General features: G+C 34.7%; 1 protein-coding gene across 2 annotated transcripts; it reads left to right on the top strand.

Annotated features, from left to right (window-relative positions):
- Positions 1-419: 419 nt before the first annotated feature.
- LOC120088368 (nicotinate phosphoribosyltransferase 2-like) lies at positions 420-24,439 on the top strand. Of its 2 annotated transcripts, XM_039045598.1 has the most exons (15): positions 422-857; positions 2,507-2,654; positions 3,212-3,331; positions 3,456-3,590; positions 3,677-3,738; positions 16,197-16,272; positions 18,498-18,599; positions 19,226-19,342; positions 20,378-20,436; positions 21,013-21,187; positions 21,443-21,577; positions 21,701-21,799; positions 23,725-23,833; positions 23,920-24,032; positions 24,119-24,439. In XM_039045598.1, exons 1-15 carry the CDS (start codon positions 703-705, stop codon positions 24,194-24,196), a joined length of 1,683 nt encoding a protein of 560 aa, XP_038901526.1. In that variant the 5' UTR covers positions 422-702; the 3' UTR covers positions 24,197-24,439. The 2 variants fall into 2 exon arrangements, 1 of the variants encoding a protein (XP_038901526.1); XR_005484901.1 differs by lacking the exons at positions 23,920-24,032; positions 24,119-24,439 and adding an exon at positions 22,322-22,425 and having other exon boundaries at positions 420-857.
- The last annotated feature ends 757 nt before the right edge of the window (positions 24,440-25,196 follow it).

Raw genomic sequence — 25,196 nt, 5'->3', positions numbered from 1 at the left:
TTCAAGTTCTTTAAGTTTGTTGAAAACTCCAAAAAAAAAAAAAGTTTTAATAACGTGTTTAATTAGATTAAGAATTAGATAAAACTATAGAAAAAAATTGGGAGAAAACTAATATAAATTTTAAAAATAAAAAAACTAAAATCAAATTTGTTATCAAAGAGGAACTTTGTACATTTTAAAATTAAATGATCTAATAACTACAAAACTAAAAGTTATTATACAAGTGTAATAACTTTAACCATTATTAGTTTTAAAATTTTAATTAACATAATTAAAAATTTAGGGTATAAATTCTTCTTCTTTGATCGAAGTAAAATGTGAAAGGATAAATAGATTATTAGTGGTGATTTAAATTGTAAAATTTGTCACATGGTTGAAAGTCTACTAATTTATAGAGTCAAATAAGGAGTGAAGATCATATCTCCTATTTCCAAACTCCTCGGCCAAACACGCTCTACAAGAAAAGCTCTCAACTTTGACTTGGTGGTCAGTTACTCTCTTCTTTTTCGTCGTCTTTAACGGTCTCCTTCTCTCTCTCTCTATCGTGTGATGTACGATCGACTTCCGATATCCGGGTTGTTTCCGCCTTCCTTCATGCTCAATACTTCCCGCGAATTTGATTTCTGAGGTTTGCTATGTAGTTATTTCTTCACAGACTTCAATTCATTCTCTGCAATTCTCGAGGTTTTCTTCTTTTTCGTTATGGAGAAAGCGAACGGGCCTAGAAATGCCGATTGTTTCAGTCGGCTCATACACGGCCCTACCAACCCCATGGTTACTCCTTTGCTAACCGATCTTTATCAGTTCACCATGGCTTATGCTTATTGGAAAGCCGGCAAGCATAACGAGCGAGCTGTGTAAGTTCTTTCTTCTCTTACTCTCTTTACAGAATGCCTTTCTGTTGCCGATAATGGAAATACCTCTTTTATTAATTAATTCGTGTTTTTTAATTGGAATCTGTTGGTATTCAATCTCACTAGTGACCGCACGATATTTATCTTAATTCTTCTTTTTCTATTTGGTTTGTTCATTACTTCGGCTGTCGTGTTTGGTTTTCAAATTGCTTGCTATAGAGTTGGGAAGTTGTGAAATTGAGTCGGGGGAGGAGGTTATTACTGTTTGAATTTTTTCTTTGTTTCCTGTATATTAAGAATATTAGTGTTTAAAGATAAAATCGTGAGGTTTAGGATTATGACTTGGTGGCGTTGCATGAATTGCAAAAAAACAATCCAGTATCTGGTGAAACCTATGTTTCTCTTTTGGCTTCTATGCCCTTCGACCTATTTCATTCCTTCTCAATGAAAATCTATTGAAGGACTCACTCATCCACCAACTTTCTATGGCCTTCAACGTTTGGCCTAGATTTTTTTGCATTCCGGTAGTTTTGACTTTTGAGTAAGTTCTGTGTTTAATCCCCGTTTCTTAAAAATCTGGTTATCTTCATGTGATTGCTTAAATTTTTCCTCAAATGCGATCATAATTAGCTCTTTTGGTGTCATGTCTTTGTGAAGAAACACCTGATCGCTTGTAGGTAATACATTAATCTGGGTTGCGAATTGTCATTTCTAACTACCAAGGTTTAGTCTACCAGTCAGTAAGGGCCATGGAAATAATAAAAGGTTTAGAGGGAATGAGTTTAACCCCTGATAGCCATCTACCTAAGATTTAATATCCCACAAGTTTCTTTGGCTACTAAATGTAGTAGAGTAGATAGTCGTTCCTTGAGAATAGTTAAGATGTGTATAAACTAGTACAGACACTCTTGGAATATCAAAAGAAAAAAGTGTTATTTCTGAATTTTGAAGTGGAAGTGTCTATGCACAACTATTATGGTTAATCAATCACTTTGATTCCACTTTTCTAAATGAACAGAATCTTTATTTTGAATTACCAACCTCAATCTTCTTCTGTTATGAGGTTAAACAATTTTGTTGGAGCTTTTGCTCAAACTATTTTATTACTTGATGCTGTAGTTGATACACTAGTCTGGTTTGGATTTTTTCCCCTTTTTATAGTTCAATATCATGTGGGAGTTAGAGAGATTCAAATCTCTAACTCTTTGGTCAAGGACGAAGGGTATGTTTTAACCAGTTGAATTAGGAGTTGGTTTGAAAATTGTTATTTCTGAGTTGTGGAGTGTCTTTGTAATGTTAATCTGGAAAAACATATTAAGCTTCAAAAACAAATCCAACGTTTGGAGGTTGGAAATTAAGCTTGGCATTTAATTTGTTTAAGCATGGGCTGCATCTTACATTTCTTTTTTAATAATTAGAACTAAATTCGGCCTTTTCTAGGATATTACATTTACGACAATATCTAGAAGATGAAAGTCTGCTTTTTCCAACATGGTTGATTTACCAGGGCAAATCATTTTTTTTTTTTTCGTTCTATAAAAAGTTATATGAACTCTCCAGCCCCTTGTAAGTCATGATTGGAGATGTCTTCGAGGGATAAAATATGCTTATTTTTATTTAGAAGCCTTTTTTGTTAAATTTTTGTGGTCCAGGTTTGATTTATATTTTCGGAAGAATCCTTTTGGTGGTGAATATACAATTTTTGCTGGTTTAGAAGAGTGCATAAGGCTTATAGCTAATTTCAAATTCACAGAGGAAGAAATCTCTTTTATCAAGAAGTCTTTACCTTCATCCTGTGAGGTAACCCAATTTACTGATTATGCGAATGGTATACACCTAACTTTTACTTCGGTTTATGTGGTAGACCACTTCGTATTTAAATTACTCAGATATTCAATTCAATAAGTACGGCTGCTTAAATAATTTAAAGCTTAACTAAGATTGGCACATGTCACTTCCTTTGTTTGACACGATGCAAGGGCATGCACCATTAACTGTTAATGATTATAAAGATAATGCATGCTATATTTCATTTTTTAATTCACGGAAATAGAAATACATTTCAATGTACCTAAGAGGTGTGGGTCTCACCTTGCTTAATAAAGTATTCCTCAATTGATTTGCATGTTTTTTCTTAATATTAGATAAAGCGCACACGTGGTAGTTAACATATCAACCACATTAGTTATGTTTCATTTTAACTTTGGAATGCAATTTTGATAATTTGATGACGTTTCATAAGACTTCTTGTTTGGTGAGTTAACTCTTGCTGTTTATAATTAGGATGCATCAATTATTTTAGACTCTAGAGGAACCACTTGTTCTAATGCTGAAGGACTTTTGTTGATTAAATATAGGACGCGTTCTACAATTATCTTAGAGGAATCGACTGTTCTGATGTTGAAGTCTATGCTATTTCAGAGGGGTCAGTTGTTTTCCCAAAGGTGCCTCTAGTGAGGGTTGAAGGGCCAGTTGCTGTAAGTGTCAAGAAAATTTTCCTCTAACGAAATAGTTAGCATTGGACTGGGAATGTAAATATTTCTTCGTATTCATCCAAGATAGTCTTATCAATTCACGTTTGTACTTGTTTTTTTATTTCAGGTAGTTCAATTACTTGAAACTCCATTTGTAAATCTTATTAATTATGCATCGTTAGTTGCTACAAATGCTGCAAGACATCGTTTTGTTGCTGGAAAATCTAAAATTCTTCTCGAGTTTGGACTTCGACGAGCTCAGGTTTCTATTTCTTTCATTGTTTACCTTTCTTTTAAGTGCTGAATTTTGCTTATCCTCATCCAGAAGAAATTTTTACTTGGTTTTAGGGACCAGATGGTGGAATTAGCGCCTCAAAGTACTGCTATATTGGAGGATTTGATGCAACAAGGCAACCTTTCATCTCTACCAATAATCTTGCATTATTATTATTATTGTTATTATTATTATTATTATTTTGTGATAGAAACAAACATTTCATTTGATGCAACAAGGTAACCTTTCATCTCTGCCAATAATCTTGCGCCATATCTACTTTTTTTTTTTTTTTTTTTCTCTTTGAGTACTGTTCCTTTAGGATACATACTTCTATATGGGAATAGATGCTCATATACTGTTTTACTTTTTTTTTGGTAAAAGAAACTTTATTAATATGAATAAGAGGAAGACCCCGAAGAATTTCAATAGAGATCGCCAATTATTGACTAAGAAAGATAAATTGAAATGAGAGACAGGGTGCTATAATTTACACCAAGAAAAAGTAGTAGACAAAACTAACTCAAAAAACCAAACAGAAGAAAAACATGTATCATGAAAAAGTCGTTTGTTCCTTTCACCCTATAAGCACCAAAGAAAAGCACGGATAAAAGCCAACCAAATGACCTTAGTTCCACCAAAAGGATGTCCCACTAACACCAAGGCCAAAGCATCAAAAATATCATGAAAGCAAGCGAAATGCCAGCCAAAATGAGGCAAGAGAAGGTTCCAAATGCCAGTAGCAAAAGAACAGTGAAAAAATAGATGAACTGACGATTCAGCATGCTCGTGACACATATGACACCAAGATGGAGAAAGAGACATATAAGGCATACGACACTGCAAACGATTAACAGTATTAATGGCACCCAGCTGAGTTCCCAAAGAAAGATTTTAATCTTCTTAGGATATCTATCCCTCCAAATCACCGAATAAAGATCAGTCAAGTCTGAATCCAGATCACCTTCCAAATCAACCATAAGAGACTTAACATTAAAGCCCAAAGATGGATCAAGAGGCCACAACCAAGTATCAGGGGCAGCACGCAATCGGATTGGTGTCAAATGAAGGGATAATGAGGCCCACTCAACAATTTCTAACTCAGTAAGATTACAACGTAAGTCCAAATTCCAAGCAGCCATAGATGAGTTCCAAACATTAGCAACTGTAACCTCAGGATGTTGTATAAGACGAAAAAGCCGCGGATAAGTGGTAGAAAGGACTCCACAACTAAGCCAAGAGTCATTCCAAAAGACGTAGATGAACCATCCCCAATGCGGTGACTAACCTGATTAGCAATCAACTCAGAAGACAGACAAATATACCTCCATGGTGATTTAGAAGAAGCTCCATTGACAGGGGGGCCAAACACAATCAGTAGAATAATACTTGGCAACAATAAGCTTCCTCCATAAAGTATCATGTTCAATTAAAAACTGCTAAGTCCATTTCGCGAGGAGCCAAATTCCGATGCTTAAAATTGCCAATACCAAGATCTTCCAATAATTTTGGACGCTGAGAAACCATCCAATTCACATTATGAACACCACCATCACCACGAGAACCCTCCCAAAAGAAATCCCGAACCAATCTATCCAGGCAGTTAATAATAGAGGAAGGAGCCCTCTAAAAAATATGCAAACAAGTTCCATATGCAGTTCTCTCAGTAGTAGAGAACAACAAAGTGTCATCAGCAAACTATAAATGAGTTAGAGTAAAATCTAAATGACCAATAGGATGGGCACTAATATGACCCAATGCTGAACTATGGTCGATAAGACGCTCAAACAATCAACCACTAAGATAAATAAGAAAGGAGAGAGAGGATCTCCTTGTCTTATGCCTCGTGAGGGAAGAATCTTGCCACGAGGGCAGCCATTAATGATGATCGATTAATTCGCACTAGAAATGCATCCTCTAATCCAATTACGCCAGCGGCAACCAAAACCTTTAACCTGGAGTATATAATCAAGGAAGTCCTAACCAACTGTGTCAAAAGCTTTCTCAAGATCCAGTTTTAAGACAACCCCTGGTTTTTTTCGAGAGGTCCAATCATCAATGAGCTCATTCGCCATCAGGGAAGCATCAAGAATCTGTCTGTTAGCTACAAAAGCAAGCTGATTGGGCAAAATGGTAGAAGGAAGAAGCTTTTTCAAGCGATTTGACAAGGCACGGGCAATAATTTTATAAGCATAGGGAATGAGACTAAGAGATCTATAATTAGAAACAGATCTCGAGTCAATTTTCTTGGGTATCAGGCAGATATAAGTCTCATTCATTTTCACATTAATAATCCCAAAGATGTAAAAGTTTTACTTTATTATTTAAGAAAGTTTCTATTAAGTCTTTCTATTTGCCGCACAACCATGGTAGGCATCTTGAAGAGAGAAATATAGGATGGGGGGAGGTTTATGAGGGTAACTTGTATAAGAGTGAGCCGGCTGTCTTAGAGATGTGTGAGCTTTCCCAAGATTGAAGCCTTCTTTCAATCTACGATTGTCATTCAAATTCAAAGGTTAGTGAATAGTTGGTAAATGAGTACAACCTTTGATCCATTTTGACCATCTACAGTGGAATTGGAAGCCTTTTGCAAAGAGGTTAACATCCAGCAATGAGGATATATGTACGGTAATTAAATAGTCATTTACATCAAGTTTTCCTTTTAAGAAAATTGGAAGTGGGGATGGATTGGAAGATAAAACATAGTGTAAATAGCAAAACTTCACTTTGTAAGTTTTTATTGTTAGTTTTCAGTTGTAAAAACAGAAGCTATATTCTGTTAATTTTGTAATTCAGTTGTAAAAAATAGAAGCTATATTCTGTTTTCCCCTCTATAAATTAAGCTTTCCTTTCTTCATTTGAGAGAGATCATTTTCATTCAAAATCAGACTTTTGGTATTACACCAAATTGGTATCAGAGCTCCAAGAATCCTTGGACTGATGGCCGAAAGAAGAGTAGCCCATCCGAATGGAGGAGATGCTCGTACACAAGACAAGAGGTGGAAGAAACCCCACCCTCTCTCCAAGAATTACAACACGACGCTTTCTGTCCGTTGAGAACTCTTTGGAGGGAATTCATGGCAGTTTAATGAGTCTCCAAGAAAGTATGGAAACTCTTACTCGAAGGGTTGAAATGTGGGCAGCCACACCTCAAAATCGGGGGAATGATCAACTATTCATTCAAGAATGGGGAAGAAGAGGTAGACATGGTGCTAGACAACCAAGAAATTTCCAGTTTCAACAAGAAATTCATCAAGAAAGACCTCCAAGAATGCATAGATAGCCCAAGAAAGATATCAAGAAAACTAAGAATAGAACTCATTTAGTGAATATGATCAAGAAGAGTTTTTGTGCCAAGAAGAGAAAGAGGTGAGGGATTTGAAATGAGAAGTAACTCGAATGACTACAAAATGAAGATCGACTTGCCAATATACAATGGGAAGTGTGACATTGAGGTATTTCTTGATTGGATAAAAAATACATAAAGCTTCTTCACCTACATGAACGCTCCCGAGCACAAAAAAGTGCATCTAGTTGCCTTAAAAGTTGAAAACCGGTGCATCGGCTTGGTGGGACCAGCTAGAAGTCAACCGGAGGAGAAATGGTAAATGACCAATTCATTCATGGGAAAAGATGAAAAGATTGTTGAAAGAACGGTTCCTCCCAACTATGAGCAAATATTGTACAACCAATACCAAAATTGTAGGCAAGGAGCACGGTCGGTGGCTGATTATATTAAAGAATTCCATTGATTGGGAGCAAGAACGAACTTGATAGAGAACGAACAACATTTGGTTGCAAGATTTGTTGGAGGCCTACGCATGGACATCAAAGAAAAGGTAAAACTACAACCTTTTCACTTATTATCTAAGGCTATTTTCTTTGCTGAAGCAATTGAAGAAGTGAATGAAATTCGTTCCAAGAATTCATCAAGAAGAACTGCATGGGAAGCCTCCACAAGTAGGAAGGTGAATGCTGCAAATAAAACATCTGACCTACCAAATCCTCCACCTTTGACCAAAGGGAAAGAGAGATAATCTAGAAGGGGCCAAGGAAAAGAAGACGGAGGCAGTTCTCAAGAAAGAAAACTCAAAATCCTTACCATAGGCCCTCTTTGGGCAAGTGTTTTCGATGCGGCCAAGCTGGTCATCTATCCAATGCGTGCCCTCAGCAAAAAACAGTAGCTTACATGGTGGAGGAAGAAGAAATGTTGACTGAAAACAATGAAGAAAATGAAGAGGAGGCTGAATTTATTGAACCACATGATGGAGATAGATTGTCTTGTGTTCTTCAAAGGATGTTAATCGCTTCTAAAGAAGATTCTAAACCCCAAAGGCATGTCTCTTCAAAACAAGGTGTACAATCAACAATTAAGTGTGCAATGTCATTATAGACTGTGGAAGTAGTGAGAATTTTGTCTCCAAAAAGCTAGTGGCAGTCTTAAATCTTAAGGTGGAAGCTCATCCAAACCCTTACAAGATAAGTAAGTAAGTTGGGTGAAAAAAGGCGGCGAAGCATAAGTAAGTAAAATTTGCACCATCTCTCTTTCAATCGGTAGTAGCTATAAAGACCAAATAGTGTGCAACGTGTTAGACATGGATGTATGTCATATTCTTTTGGGAAGACCTTGGCAATTTGGCACTCAAACCTTGCATAAGGGGAGAGAAAATACTTACGTATTTCAATGGATGGGTAAGAAAGTGGTACTACTTCTACTAAACAAGAAGAATGATGTGGGTGTAAAAGTGAAAAAAGAAGACAGCAGCCACTTGTTTATTACAATCAGTGGCCAAACATTGATGAAAGAAAGGGAGGCTGACATCCTTGGACTTGTTGTTGGCGAGAAGTCCGAGGAAACACAAAAAGATGGAGTCCCATCGGAAGTATAAAAGCTGTTCGATGAATTTCCTCTTAGAGAGGAACCCGAGGGGCTGCCCCCCTTGCGAAATATACAACACCACATTGATCTAGTTTTGGGAGCTACTTTACCGAATTTACCTCACTATAGGATGAGTCCGAAGGAGTACGAAATTCTCCGCCAACATATCGAAGAATTGTTGTCAAAAGGACACATTAAACCAAGCTTAAGTCCGTGTGCAGTACCAACTCTACTCACGCCCCAAAAAGATGGTTGTTGGAGAATGTGCATGGATAGTAGAGCCATCAATCGAATCATGGTGAAGTATCGTTTTCCAATTCCTCGAATAAGTGATTTGCTCAATCAACTTGGAGGAGCCTTAATCTTTTCAAAGGTGGATTTGAAGAGTGGATACCACCAAATACGAATTAGGCTGGGAGATGAGTGGAAAATGGCCTTTAAGACTAACGAAGGCTTGTTTGAATGACTTGTCATGCCATTCGGCTTATCAAGTGCTCCAAGCACTTTCATGAGACTTATGAATCAAGTACTTTATCTTTTCCTTAGTAAATTTATCGTAGTATATTTTGACGATATTTTAGTTTATAGCAGGAACCTTGAAGAATATTTACAACATCTTCGTAGCTTATTTCAAGCTTTGACAACCGACAAGTTGTACGTCAATCACAAAAAATGCCACTTTCTTATGAAGGAGATTGCTTTTCTTGGCTTCTTAATTGGCCAAAATCAAATCAAAGTTGATCCAAAGAAGATTGAAGCAATCATTCAATGGACAACTAAGAAGATTGAAGCAATCACTCAATGGACAACTCCATCAATAATAAAAGATATCCAAGCTTTCCTCGGCTTAGCATCATTTTACAGGAAGTTTATTAAAGACTTCAGCTCCATTGTAGCACCGATTACTGATTGTTTGAAAAAAGGCGGCTTCATATGGGGTAAAAAACAACAGACCAGCTTTGATTGTATTAAGAAGAAGTTGAGCACAAGCCCTGTTTTGAAACTACCAGATGTTTGCCCCATTTGAAGTAGTAGTGGATGCTCATGGAGTAGGAATTGGTGGTGTTTTGTCTCAGCAAGACACCCAATTGAATACTTCAGCGGAAAGCTTAGTAACTCAAGAAAAACTTGGAGTACCTGTGAGTAGGAGTTGTATGCTCTTGTTAGAGCCCTTAAACAGTGGGAACATTATCTACTTTCCAAGGAGTTTCTCTTATTGACAGATCATTTCTCATTAAAATACTTATAATCTCAGAAGAACATAAGCCGTATGCATGCAAGGTGGATCTCTTTCATACAAAGGTTTGACTTTGTCATTAAACAGCAATCGGACAAAGAAAATAAAGTGGCTGATGCCCTAAGCCGAAAAGGCGTAATTCTTACTACTTTGGCCACGGAAGTAACGACTTTCTCCCTTCCAGAACTATATGAGAATGACAAAGATTTTGCAGACATTTGGTACAAATGTACTCACTATTTGAATGCTGAAGACTTCCATATTATGAATGGCTTCCTATTCAAAGGAGAACGACTATGTATCCCTCACACTTCTCTTCGAGAAGCCTTCCTAAAAGAGGCTCACTCCGGAGGTTTAGTAGGGCACTTTGGCCAAGATAAAACGTTTGAATTAGTATCCAAACGATTCTATTGGCCACAGCTTCGAAAGGATGTTAATAATTTTGTCAAAAGATGTGCTATTTGTCAGAAAGCCAAAGGAACTTCTACAAATGCCAGATTATATACTCCATTACCGATCCCCACAACCATTTGGGAAGACCTTTCTGTTGATTTTGTTCTTGGTCTACCCAAAACACAAAGAGGGTATATGATGGAGTCATGGTGGTTGTGGATCATTTCGGCAAAATGGCCCATTTTCTAGCATGCAAAAAAATGATGTTAAAAATAATATATTTTTTTTCTTATTAATCTTAGGAGGAAAGGATTTCTTGAATAGAAGAAATACCCAATTACAAATAAGGAAAATAAAATAATTACAAATAAGGAAAGAATAAAATACAGCAAATATAATACAATAAGTACAATATAAAATTTCACAATAAAGGAAATAATCAACACTCCCCCTCAAGCTAGTTTGAAGATATCACTCATAGCCAGCTTGTCAATCAACTTGTTGAATTGCCACATTGGAAGACCTTTGGTTAACACATCTGCGATTTGCTCTGCTGCCGGGAGAAAAGGAATGCATATTATTCTTGCATCAATATTTTCCTTTATGAAGTGTTTATCAACTTCAATATGTTTGGTCCTATCATGAAGGACTGGATTGTGGGGAATGGAAATTGCTGACTTGTTATCACAATAGATGCGTATGGGCATTGTTTGAGAAAAATTCAATTCTTCCAATAGTCTTCTTATCCATATGCCCTCACAAATACCATGGTTAATGCTCTAAATTCTGCTTCAACACTACTTCTTGCAACCACACTTTGTTTTTTACTTCGCCAAGTAACCAGATTTCCTCCAACAAAAGAGCAATACCCCGAAGTAGATCTTCTATCAGTCGTGCTTCCTACCCAATCAACATCAATGTAAAACTCAATGTTTAGGTGGTCATGCTTCGTGAATAATATACCTTTTCCTGGAGTACCTTTCAAATATCTCAAAATTCTATAAACTGCTTCAAAGTAAACTGACCCGGGAGCATGCCTGAACTGACTTATTACACTAAATGCGAAAGAAATGTCAGGACGTGTGTGAGAGAGGTATATGAGTCTCCCTACAAGCCTTTGGTACTTTTCCTTTTCTTTTACTTCCTTTTCAGTTGCAGCAACCAATTTTAAATTTTGCTCAATAGGAGTTTCTGCTATCTTGCAACCAAGTAAACCTGTCTCATTCACTAGGTCAAGAATATACTTCCTCTGGTTGACAAGAATGCCATTTTTAAATCTGGCAAACTCCATTCCTAGGAAATACTTTAAGGTTCCCAGGTCCTTGATTTGAAAATCATTAACAAGGTTTTTCTCCAAGATATTCAGTCCTCTCTCATCATTACCTGTAAGAATGATATCATCAACATACACTATCAAAACGACCAAGTTACCACTTCCAATATGTTTATAGAACATAGTATGATCAGCTTGACTTTGACTGAATCCATAGCTTGTGACTGACTGCCTTTCCAAACCGTTCAAACCATGCTCTGGGAGATTGTTTAAGCCCATATAATGATTTCTTTAACTTGCACACTTTGTTAATCCTGAGATTCACCTCAAAACCAGGTGGCAAGTCCATAAAAACCTCTTCTTCAAGATCCCCATTGAGAAAAGCATTCTTCACATCAAATAAAGAGGTCAATCAAAATTAACTGCCACAGACAACTAGATTCTAATAGAATTAATTTTAGCTACTGGAGCAAATGTTTCTTGATAATCAATGCCATAGGTCTGAGTGAACCCCTTGGCAACCAATCTGGCCTTGTACCTTTCAATACTACCATCAGCTTTACATTTTATAGTGAACACCCATTTACATCCCACCGTCTTCTTATCTTTTGGTAGTTCGACTATGTCCCATGTGCAATTTTTTTTCAGTGCATTGAACTCTTTCATCACTGCTAATTTCCAATTCAAATCATTTAGGGCTTTCTATACATTCCTTGGAAGAAATAGGTTGGTTATTTTGGATGTGAAGGCTTTATGAAATTCGAACAATTTATGATAAGAATGATAGTCTTCAATGGGATATTTGGTGCATTTACGAGTACCTTTCCTATGGGCAATTGGAATATCAAGATCAGAGACATCAGGTAAAGGATTAGAAGGAGATGAAGAACTAGGAGAAGTAGGAGTAGAGTGTCTAATAACTGGATCTTCAGTATCATTCATCGGAGTATTTGATTGGTCCTGTGATAAGTCAATTGTCTGATCTCGGACTCTTTGAGTCAAGTTTCTTCTAGTATAAACCTAAAGTTTAAGATTTCGACTTGTAGAGTCATTTTATAGTGTTTCTCCCCCTGAAGAAGAACTCTCCATACTTGGTATCGAAGGACTAGAGCTCATAATTGCAGGACCACTAATGTTTGAGAGAGATAAAGTATCCCAAAAATTGTCTTCAAGGTTAGATATCTCCCCCTAAAGAAAATTTGGGCCAAAAAAGGGTGATTTTCCAAAAAAGACACATCCATACTCTCAAAATACTTGTGGGTCAAAGGATCAAAACATTTGTAAGCTTTCTTATGAGAAACGTAGCCTACAAAAATGCATTTAGTGGCTCGAGGATCAAGCATAGTTTGAGAAAGAGGAGAAGTATGGACATAAGCAGTACACCCAAACAATTTAATTGGTAAATCAGAAGACAGCCGATTATTAGGAAAAAACTCATTGAAGTGATTAAGAGGAGTTTTAAAATTCAAAACTGTTGAAAATAAAAGGAAGAAAGAAACACAAGATTTATGTGGAAAACCCTAGATCAGGGAGAAAAAACCACGATAGAGACTGCTTTTTATTATTAATTCTGATATACAAAGTACAAGAGAATAGGCCAAATAAATAGACTAGTGGGAAACCCTAGGGTACTTACAATTACTAAAATACCCCTAGGGTTACAAACTATTTTTTGACACTCCCCTCAAGTTGGAGCGTAACTATCAATAAGGCCCAACTTGCTGACACAGTAATCAAAGTTTTGTTTCAGTAATCTTTTTGTGAGCACATCTGCAATTTGCTGATTTGAAACAAAACCGGTTGAAAAAAAAATCAGACCAGACCTGTTGAAACAAAACTGAACCAGTTTACACTGATTTTATATGGCTTCTACAAACACGAAACAACAGAACTCCACGATGCAAACTCATGAAAAGGAATATTGAACAAAGAAGAGGGGGTTAGCCGATTCCGTTGAGATTAAGAGGATTCCACCGATGGTTCCATTGGAACAATCACCATTCACCGAATCAATAAAGGTGCGTGAACTCTTCTGAGGTACGCAAGCTCTTCCTAAGATGGGGTTGAAGTTGCAACACTTAAAACAAAATCCAAAAGACAGCGACAATGTGATGGCTTCGTGCAACTATGGCTTGCCTCATCGGTTTGTACTTATTCAAGCCAGATTAGAATCCCCAACTTGAGAAGATGACCTATGATCGGAAGTAAGGTGTGCTATTTAAGACAGCAGCTAGGGTTTCGACAATGATAGGCTAGGATTCTAGCTATGGCGGCTAGGTTTTTTGGATTTTAGACACAACTTTGATTTTCCATCTCTGATACCATGCTAAAAAAACATTATTTTTTTTTCTTATTAATCTTGGGAGGAAAGGGTTTCTTAAATAGAAGAAATACCCAATTACAAATAAGGAAAGAATAAAATAATTACAAATAAGGAAAGAATAAAATAATTACAAATAAGGAAAGAATAAAATACAACAAATATAATACAATAAGTACAATATAAAATTTCACAATAAAGGAAATAATCAATAGTGATGCAATCTATATTGCTAACCTCTTGAGGTAGTTCAACTTCATGGAATACCAAAATCAATCGTCTCAGATAGAGACGTGAAATTCTCAAGTCATTTTTGGCGTATTTTATGGAAGAAGTTTGACACTAGTTTGGAATTCAGCACTACTTTACATCCACAAACCGACGGCCAAACTAAAGTAACTAATAGAACTTTGAGAAATATCTTAAGTGGTTCACTACCAAAGCAATGGGATTTGTCCCTTGTTCAAACGGAGTTTGCTTTCAATAACATGAAGAACAGATCAACGGGAAGATGCCCATTTGAAGTAGTATATACTCAACCTCCTAGACTCACATTTGATCTTGCCAATTTACCTTCTATGGACATTAGTCTTGAAACTGAAAGTATGATTGAAAGAATAGAAGAATTGCACCGAGAAGTTCATGACCATTTAAAGAAGACCATACAGTCTTACAAAGAAACTAAAGACACAAGTCAAGAAGAGAAGTCAATTTTAAAGAAAGAGACCTTGTAATGATCCACTACGTAAGATAAGGTTCCCAGCTGGAACTTACAACAAGCTGAAAGATAGACAAATGGGGCCTTTCAAAGTCCTACAAAGACATGGTTTGAATGCTTATCGCATTGAGCTACTGATTGACCTTCACATCAATCCAGTTTTCAATGTAGCAGATTTGAAACCCTACTTTGTTCCTGATAATTTCCAGTTAGCTTCTTGATAAACCTAGAGGACGAGTCTGAATTTTAGGGGGGTGGAATATGGTGTAAATAACAAAACTTCAGTTTGTAAGTTTTTATTGTTAGTGTTTAGTTGTAAAAACAGAAGCTATATTCGGTTAGTTTTGTAATTCAGTTGTAAAAGATAGAAGCTATATTTTGTTTTCCCCTCTATAAATAAAGCTTTCCTCTCCTCATTTGAGAGAGATCATTTTCATTCAAAATCAGACTTTTGGTATTATACCAAAACATCACCAAATGGATGAAAGTGTTTCTCCTTTTATCTCTGACTAGTAAATCACTGTTTTTTAGTTCATACTCTGCAATATTTTTTTTTAAAGATTTTATATTTTCGTAAGTAATAATGGAACATTTATATTTTTGTTATGATATATTTATTGATGTAAACTAAATGGAGAGAATTTTATGAAGATGAGAATGATCATAATTGCCAAAATACAACCAGCAGCCTTTATGTAAGTAGGCCTAGCTGGAAAATTCCTTATAATCGGATGAACAAGTTAAACTAAACCAGCTGGCTACTAACTTAAAACTAAGTTACCAAACGGTAAAAGCCTAGGTACTTTAAACAAGAAGAGTTCAAGAAGTAAACAAGAGCTTGAAGAAAATACAAGAAAGTTTCCAAGAAGACATAAGATGTTCTACATCATTTATTTTTAAGTCTTCATTTTGATACATAATAAAGAAGGTCGCATTTGACTATCTTCAATATTTCACTATCAAAAAATGAAGATTTTTAATTTGGATGGAAAAGCCTAAGTAACAAAAAAATTTTAAAATTAAATTTGAACCAAACTCTCCAAAGTTACAAAATTGTACTTAAATTATTAAAGGGAGAACATATGAGTGTTTTCTCTTGGAAATTAAATTCTTCTCATGTTCTAGAATAATTAAATAGAATGGAAATTAATATTTGAACAATAAATAATTGATCCACTTGCTATATAAACCACTCATTAATTACAATTTGACCTATTAACTATAACTGTAAATTCAATAAATAAAATAAATAAATTTAACACAATAAACATAAGAACCTATACTGCCTACCACCCTACATCATTTTACTCAACATTGGGTGGATAATATATACCGTAATTTTTCTTTATTTTAAAAGATAGCACTTGGGTCCTTTCTAGTAATAATCTTTTGACGGTTTCTTTGTTTCTTTTCAACCTATGGTTTCTTTATGAACTTATTCCTGACTTGCTCTTAACAAAAGTAGCTTTTTAGGGGAGAAAGAGATTACACCAGTTGATCTGTTACTTCTGATTGTTGCCTATCATATATATCAGAGGAAATAAAAGTATGCATCTGCCTGTCATTCCTTCACTTCAATGGCTTAAGTTAGAGGACATAAAAGTTACCATTTTCTGTGAGTTTGATGGTATATATACTATGAGATCAGTGAAAGTGCTGGTAAATTGGCGAGATACTCATGAAACTAGAAAAAAGAGTATATATATCGGCAATCTCTATCAGCAGCTTCAAACTTTTAATATAAGCTAAAATATATTCCCTCTCTTTTATACAGCAATGTTGCAGCTGGGAGGATATTTGGCATACCACTTCGTGGGACACATTCACATGCATTTGTTAGCTCATTTATGGTTTGTTATTCTCTAATTACACTTGCTAGATTCATTGCCAAGTTATATAATGTAGTGGTTGCTATGAAATGCAAAGAATAGCCAAGTTCATTTACTTGCCCAAACACACAATAGATGAAAACGCAGTCTCGTGAAAGGTGATGAAACTATAGAAAAAGTTGTGAATGGGATGTTGAACAAAACACCTGCCTAGTGGCATATACAGGAAAGGGAATTTAACAAAAGTATATCTTCTTTTTCAATCAGAAACTTATTGATGAGATAAAATTACAAAAGGTGGGAGAATTTTCCCTTTCGACGGAAATTACAAAAAAAAACACTTCCACATGCCTCTACGAGAATTTTTTACTGAAGAACTTAGACTCAAGACATCAAGAACAAGCTAAAATTAGAACAGACTTCCAAAAGAAATAGTCACTCTCTTCCTCATGAAAGGTTCTCTTATTGCTGCCGAGCCAATCGTGTGCTCGGAGAGAGCAGCTCAAACAAAGATCATAGAAACCAGGCTCCACAAATTTGAAATGCTTGATTTAGATGAGTGGTTGAGGTATAAGAGGTTGATTCTCCCTGAGGGAGTTGTTTCTCTTCCCTTTTTCAGTATAGCTTTCCCTACATAATGAAAAGTGTTTCTGTTAAAAAAAGGAAAAAAAAAAAGGGGGGGAAACAAACCTAATGGACCCGGTAATGAGCCTACAAGCCCAAAAGTTCCAAGTTTCTAACCTATGAAGCACAGACACAGATACGGCTACACGATACAGATATGATTGGATACGACGATTTGTCAATTTCTAAAAAACTAAGATACGGATACGTCTAAGGATGCGTCATTTTTTAATATTTTTTTAATATATATATTTCTAAAAAACGATGATATTGATACGTTGGAGATACATTTACTTTTTCTTTAAAAAAATCTAGGATATAGATAAATTTAGCATACAAGTTAATAACAATAACACAAAATAGAATACAAACATTGAAATACAATACAAAAAAAGCAACGTCTAAGATGTTGAAGTACAATAGTTAATAAAACGCAATAGAAAAGTGACTCATATTGCAAAGAAGAAGAAGAAGAAGAAGATCAGAGGGAGAAGTATGAAGATAAACGAAGAACTTCTTCATTGAATTGTCGATGATATCCAAATGGTTTATACTTTGGTGGACTTTGTGGGACTCAGATGTGAAGATGGAGATTAGATGATTCTAGTCTAGGGTTTGGTCCGTTATTTATTTATTTCTCCTTTTAGTTTTGGACTCGAGTAGTGAGCTTTTTAAATAGGTTGCCTATTTTTAGATTGGAAAAGATTAGATGAGTTGCATGTCTTTTTTTTTTAAAAAAAAAAGTACGCGTAGAAATAGATACGTCAAATCACGTGCCAGATACGTATCTGGGAAGTATCTAGAAGTATCAGTATCCGATACATGTCTAATACGGATTCTTTGCCTCACCTGAAGTATCTGTGCTTCATAGTTTCTAACATTCCAAATCCTTAAACTATAAATCAATGTTTGTTTTCAATTTCATTTGGCTATTAGAAGTTCTGCAGAAGGGCCCTCTACTGTGTCAAAATGCTTACTTGTCAGCATAATGTTGTTAAATTTCATTGGCATGTGATCATGATGCGATTATTTATACTGCTGGCACATCAATTTTCCCATTTCATTAAATCAATTGAGCAATGAGAATATATTGATTCACATCTTGACTGAGCTAAACTGAATTACTTCACCTGATGTATCTATCTGTATTGAAAATGTACATTGACCCGAAAGGCATCAATAGTGTCTGTGTCATACTTCCATAAATGAAAAGTCCAATATATTGTTTTGAATAAAATTCTCAGGGTGTGACATAACATTTGGCCAAACCAATTAATATATACATGTAAATATAAATGCACATATATATAAAATAGAATTTGATTTGAAATTACTCAGGAGGATTCTACCCCAAGGAGTTACATAGTACTTCTTTAATTTGACAAAAGAGACGTAGACTATATTGGTGAAAAGGGGTGGCCAAGAATAGTGAGATGGACAGAACCAAGTGGGCCATTGGGTAGCAACAGACTAAGAGAACCTTGATAATATATCATCACCAACCAATTAATAACTCTCTTCAGTTGAAATATTTTGGGCTTTTCACTCGTCACATAAACACCTTATCAGAAGCATTCATCAGTTTGAGTTTATTGCTATATAATATCACGTATGATTTGCAGAGCCCAGATGAGATCATAGATAAGTCACTTCGTAGCAGTGATGGTTCACGTACCTGTGAAGATTTTCTTAGTGCAGTTCAAATGTGGTTAAACAAGATTCAGGTATTTGACCACTATGTTTTGGAAGTTTTGTTCTCTGTTAATGTACAAATCGAAACAGAGGGAGTTAAGGAGTTTCTGGTAGGCAGTGGGGGTGACAGTTTTCTGAAAACAGTTTGTGTGGGAGAGTCCCAACCTCTTAAAGTGCCTGGGTTACTATAATTTTACTTCTATCAATACTATTGTTTATTAATTATCTTTTGATTTCTGGTTCCTATCAAGTAGTAATGAATTTGTTTGTTAATTAGATTGCTAAGTTAGTTTCTTTATTAGGCTTAGCTGGTATCTTCTACAAATTGAGGGGGTGGAGATTCACAGCATATTTTCCTTTATTTATTTATTTATTTATTTATTTTTACTATTTTGGAGATTTAGATGCTACGCTGCATTATGAGGAAACGGTTTTGGCTTTTCACAGCTATGTGGTAAAGTTAATGGCAGTTAATTAGGAAGAAGAATGAGCTGGAAAGAGTGAACTAAAAGAATTTAGTTCCGTATGGTTTTCCGCATTGTATCATCAGGCTTCTGATTTTATTTATGCTTTTTCCATGCATATGATCTCTAATTATTTCTTTTGTCCATTTTACCTTCTGCTAATCCATACCCAACTCTGTGCATGTTTGCTGCAGTGGTTGCCTTCGTTACATGGCACTTTTGGTGAGACCAACCAAAGTGAGTTGGCTGCATTCACTTCTTATGCTTTGGCATTTCCAACTGACTTCCTTGCTCTTGTGGATACTTATGATGTGAGTTAAAGAATTACTAAGATTCGTACTTGGGTTATATAGTTCCTTGTATTTATTACATTTATTTCCTTTGTAGACCATGTTAGTAATTCTTCTTTTAACTCTAGGTCATCAGTTAAGAGTTACGTCTCACAATCAAGAATATATTCATCATTTCCCTTTTCAAAAATAAACATCTTCATTGGTTTTGAGTTTAGGCCAATCAAATTGTTCCATGTGATGGGAGAAATATCATGTTCAGTTTCTCTATAGCCTCCATTAGTGGTTTGCTTTGCCAATGCATGTTCAATTTTGCTTGTGGTGTTCTTCTGCCGGCTATGGCTTTTTTCAGATGGTGGGGCTTGATTTTGAGATGATCATCGATTAATCTATTTAAGGTCGCTGAAGGAATGTGATTCTAAGGCTTTAATACCACGAAGTTAGCTCTCAAGCTAGTTTTTGTGAGAGAAAATTGAGAATGAATCAATAATGCACAACCGTCAGGTACATACACATGAGGGGCATACGTACATACATATATGAGGAAGTATATAAATTAATAGAGGGGGATTAGAAGATGATTTGGGCCTAAATAAATAAGCCTACTTCAACTTGTAAGTTATTTTGGAAACTTGAAATACTGGAAACATATACTTAAACCTATTACATATAGGCTAAAGATAATGGATCAATTATTGATATTGTTTAGAATCCTACTGAAGTGTTAATTATTTACTTTGGAATTTTATGTGGCCTCCTAATTAAAATTTACATTAGTTATCATTTAAATACCAACTGAGGAGCTTTTTGAATACGTAAGTGGTTTGGGGTTTGCAGGATATTTCCCTTCCTCGCTTCATATCCTTTATTTAATACAGCGTCACAAAAAGTAATTGTGAATAGTGATAAAGAAAGATGTTAATTTTATTTTGTGAAACTATAGAACTTATGAATATATTTTAATGTATGTAATTGATATTCTTCATTTGATACTGTTCGGGTTTCTTGTTGATGCCTGCATTTATAACCAATGTAATATTCATATTTATTTGCCAGGTTATACGGAGTGGAGTCCCAAACTTCTGTGCAGTTGCTCTGGCACTTAGTGATTTGGGGTATGCCTGAAGTATACTTAACATTTATGATTATGTGTGATTATAAAGTGGGTTTTCTGAAGACTGAATCAAAACATGACTGTAATGTTTTTAGAATAATATAGTTTAGCTTTACAATACTCAGGTTTATAGTATCAATCAGAAACGTGAAGCATTGAGTTCATGGAGAGTTTCTGAAAATTGGTAAATAGATGATATAGTCACACATACATTGGCCAAAGTGTTATTATCAAATTCAGGTCTCTAAGACTATTGATCATTAAATTTCACATTCAAATATTTTCAATTAGGTTTAAGCATATTTTGACTTGACAATGACATTTAACTTCAAATTATCTGGGGTATGAACCTGGTTGATGAAGAGAGAATTTTCTATGCGGGCTAGTAACAAGGTATATCATTTGTTAGCCAAGTACACTTATTTTTTTATTTGTATAGAAGGAAAAGTCAAAATGCCTTGGTTAATTATATGTTTGATGGAACAATTATATGTAACTTTCAAGATTATTTGGTATTAGTTAAGATTTTGAGGATTATTGAACTTTGAGTACTAAGTTTCAATTCTATTTAGTGTAGGTACCAAGCTAAAGGGATTAGGTTGGACTCTGGTGATCTAGCATATTTGTCATGTGAGGCACGTAAATTTTTTGTGGCTATTGAAAAGGAGTTTGGGGTGCCTGGATTTGGAAAAATAAATATTTCTGCTAGTAATGATCTCAATGAGGAAACTTTAGATGCTTTAAACAAGCAGGTAATCATTAACCGAATTGTCTTGACTTTTTCATATTTGTGGGAACTGTGTTCAGAATTTATAACGATACTAGAGATGTGTTTTCCTGTTACTGAATTTTTGTATCTGTTTTACTGAAACATGAAACAACACTCTCCCCCCTCGGTTGAATAGGAATTGAATCATTCTTCTGATAGAGTCTCTTAAAAAGAAATTAATATAAACTCATTAAAAAAATGTCTGTAATGCATCTAATAAATTGTTTATCCTATGCAGGGTCATGAGGTTGATGCATTTGGAATTGGAACCTATTTGGTTACATGTTATGCTCAGGCTGCTTTAGGATGTGTCTTCAAGCTAGTTGAAATAAATAACCAGCCCCGCATTAAACTCTCTGAAGATGTTTCAAAGGTTCTGATGTTACTACATCTCTTGTAAAATTGTGAAGCGTGAAATAGATTCTAGCAACGATATTTGGTTGATGTTTGTATATTATACTCTCATGTTTATGTACTTATTTCTTCATTGTTTTAGGTCTCAATTCCATGCAAAAAGCGTAGTTTTAGATTATATGGGAAGGAAGGCTATCCTCTAGTAGACATAATGTCAGGAGAGAATGAACCGCCTCCTAAGGTAAGTCATTAACTTGTATTAGTATTGGTAGGACGATCCTACCTTTTAATATAGTAATGATAGTAATAATTATTTGCTTTCTTACTTTTCTATGTCTTGGATGTTGTCACAGTGATGTTTATTAAATTGTTTTGCAGACTAATATTGTAAGACTATTTTATATGTTTATAATTTAAAAAATATTTGGTAGGCTTCTTTTTTTCTTTCATTGTGCTTTCATTTATTTCTAATGCATATCAATTTTTAAAATATAACATATTGAGATTAAGTTATACATAAAAGAATAATGAATAACTATAACTGAACAATTAATTGGGAAAACATTGAAGAAAATATCTGAAATTGGATTGCAACAAACCTCTGTTCTTTTTTGGGTATTGTTTTTGTTCTAAATAACTTTTTTAGGAAACTCATTCTCTACGTTATAGAATAAATAAATTACATAATAAAGTGTTGTTTTTAATGTGGTTTTCAAATATGCTCCAAGTTTCCCTTGACATAGATTTCTTTTATATCCATGAGTGTTCGGGCCAGCTTATGCACACTTCAGCTAATCTCATGGGACAACCTGTCTGACTCTACAACATTTGAGTGTCAAGGAACTTGTAGGATATTTAAAATCCTAGGTAGGTGGTCACTATGGATTGAACTCATTACCTCTTAATCATATATCAAACTCAAACCTTTTAGTTACCAGGTCAACCCATGATGATTGTTTCCCTAGACATAGATACAACATCCAAATTTGGTCTCTGGTCAAGTACTTACCTGACATATTTGCGAAGTAAAAATCTCTCAATTCCCATATTCTATTCTATTTGTTAGTTAGAAATTAAGCATTCTTTTGATTTACTTTCGGATATTTTAATATTGTGGTAAACTGGCAGGAAATGCTTTTCCTTTGAATTATTCATGAACTGGCGTGGTTTGCTAATAGCAAATTTGGTGTGAGATAGGTGGACTAGTCTTCTAACTAATAATTGGTATTTGTTTTTGTCCACAACAATTAGTCCCGCTAAAGTTTATTTTGGTATAAGTAGTTGTATAAATCGGATTTATTTCCAGCATCCCTTATTTGTTTAGAAGTTTCAGAATGCATTTCCTTTAAATGACATTTATGCCATTACAGGATCTTGCCATTCTAAGAAAATATTTATATTTCGTAGACCTTTTAATCTAAACTGCGTTCATAATAGTTCTTTCAAGTTTCTCAATTCCTCATCCTTGTGTAAGGATGATATCAATCGACATAAACATACACGATGATAAGATTCAATTTTCCTTCTTAGGGATGTTTTAACAAATATATTATGGTCAATTTGGCTTTTTTATATTTCTCCCCTCATCTATGAATCTCTTAAACCAAGTTTAGCGGATTGTTAAAGTTCATAGGACTTCAGTTTTACATCCTTTGTACTTATTTTTCAAATCCATTAGGTATTTTAATATTTCTGCTAGGTCCTCGTTGAGAAGTATTTTAATATAAAGTACATAGTTGGACCAATTTTGATTGACGTCAATGGACAGAGGAAGCTAATGATACTGAGTGCCAAAATCATTTTGAAACACGTTTTTCATAACTCAAAATCGAGTTAATGTTTAATTTTACACTTTTAAGTACATAATTGGACAAATTTTCATACCATTCCATTGGATTGAGTGAATAAAGGACAGTTTTGATTTATATATATATATATTTTACTTTTTTACTTCATCTCCTTGTAATCCACAAAATACGCTAGCCACAACACAAAAATGCAATGTATTTATCACAGATACAAGGAATTTGTTGGGAATAGTTTTGGTGATTGGGAGCATAATCATCATCCTGTATTATAATATATTTAGATAGATGTATTGAGCATACAGTGACTATTTATGACAAAAATTGAATAGTTTCATTTCTTTTCATGGGAAACCTGCAGGTGGGTGAAAGAATTCTATGTCGTCACCCATTTAACGAATCAAAAAGAGCATACGTCGTGCCACAGCAAGTAGAGGAGCTCCTCAAGTGCTATTGGACTGGAAAATCAGGTGAAAACCGTATCTCGCCCCCTGAAATTTCATTCTTCGAGCATCAAGTTAATGACTATCTTAAATCCTTAACCTTTCTACTGAAGGTAAAGCAGCAGAATGTTTACCAGCTCTGAAGGACATAAGGGATCGATGCATTAAACAACTCGAGAAAATGCGTCCCGATCACATGAGAAGACTTAATCCGACGCCTTACAAAGTACTATCAATTCATTTCAGTCTCATTGGTATTTCTTTCACCATTTTTTATCATATGGGGTTTGACAAATTTAGAATGTTTTGCAGGTTAGCGTGAGTGCGAAACTATACGACTTCATTCACTTCTTGTGGCTAAATGAAGCACCTGTGGGGGAGTTGCAGTGATTGGATTCTCTAGAGGCCAAAGTGAGATTTGGTGTTCTTATAGTAGATTAGTAGCACAGATAAAAACAGCCACCTACTAGCTCTTGAAGAATTGCTTATTAGTTCTTACTCTCGGTAAAACATGACAATGGCTTGCCTTTATTATGGAGTTTCAATAAAACATGACTGAACTTTTCACGTTCACTGTCGATTTGTTGAATGAGAATCCTTGTCCTAATTTTGATGGAGTTTCAATTTGCTTTTTGGGCCTATACATTTCATAAGGATGCTTTTATTTTTAGAATTTGTTTGAATGTTATTTTAATTGTAGGCATGTTTGCGAGTGATTTTTCATGATAAAATCATGGTAGAATATACTTTTAATCCTTCAAAATCAATTTTGATGATATTCAAATTGTATTTAAAAGTTTAAATTTAAATATTAAATTAATTTTGAGTGATTAATATGTTTTAGAATGATTTTAGACATGATAAAAGAATTTCAAAATCACTGTAAAAAATGCAATTAGATTTAAAGGTTTATTTTAGTTCTTAAATTTCTTTTTAATTTTTTTTTTAAAAATCATTTTAATTCTGCTGTTATTTTCACCTAATATTTGCTCGCCTAATAATTGACTTCGCTAATCTCTGTGGCACTAATACCTGTTTGGTCAACATGTTAACATGTAATCTCAAAAGTCATGAGTAACGTTTGTTCATTTGTTAAAAGTAAAGGTGTGGAAAATTTCTAGTGTTATTATGGAACTTTTTCATGCCTCTTCCATTCAATGAATGACATGTGTCACTATTATGGTCCAACTTCATTTTATATAATGATTCCATCATTTTTTTTTTCCTCTCATGTTAAATTTTAAAAAATAATATAAATTAAACATGAGAGATAAAATTATAGAAAAAATCATGTAAATTAAACATGAGTGAGAAAAAAAGGATGGATCATTATGTAAAATGAAAATGGGTCATAATAGTGATACATGTCACACATTGGATGGAAGAGTTC

The sequence above is a fragment of the Benincasa hispida genome, chromosome 10 (genome assembly GCF_009727055.1).
Source record: "Benincasa hispida cultivar B227 chromosome 10, ASM972705v1, whole genome shotgun sequence".
NCBI lineage: Eukaryota > Viridiplantae > Streptophyta > Magnoliopsida > Cucurbitales > Cucurbitaceae > Benincasa > Benincasa hispida.
Note: the sequence above shows the minus strand (reverse complement) of the source record. Positions and strands in the feature narration are given on the sequence as shown.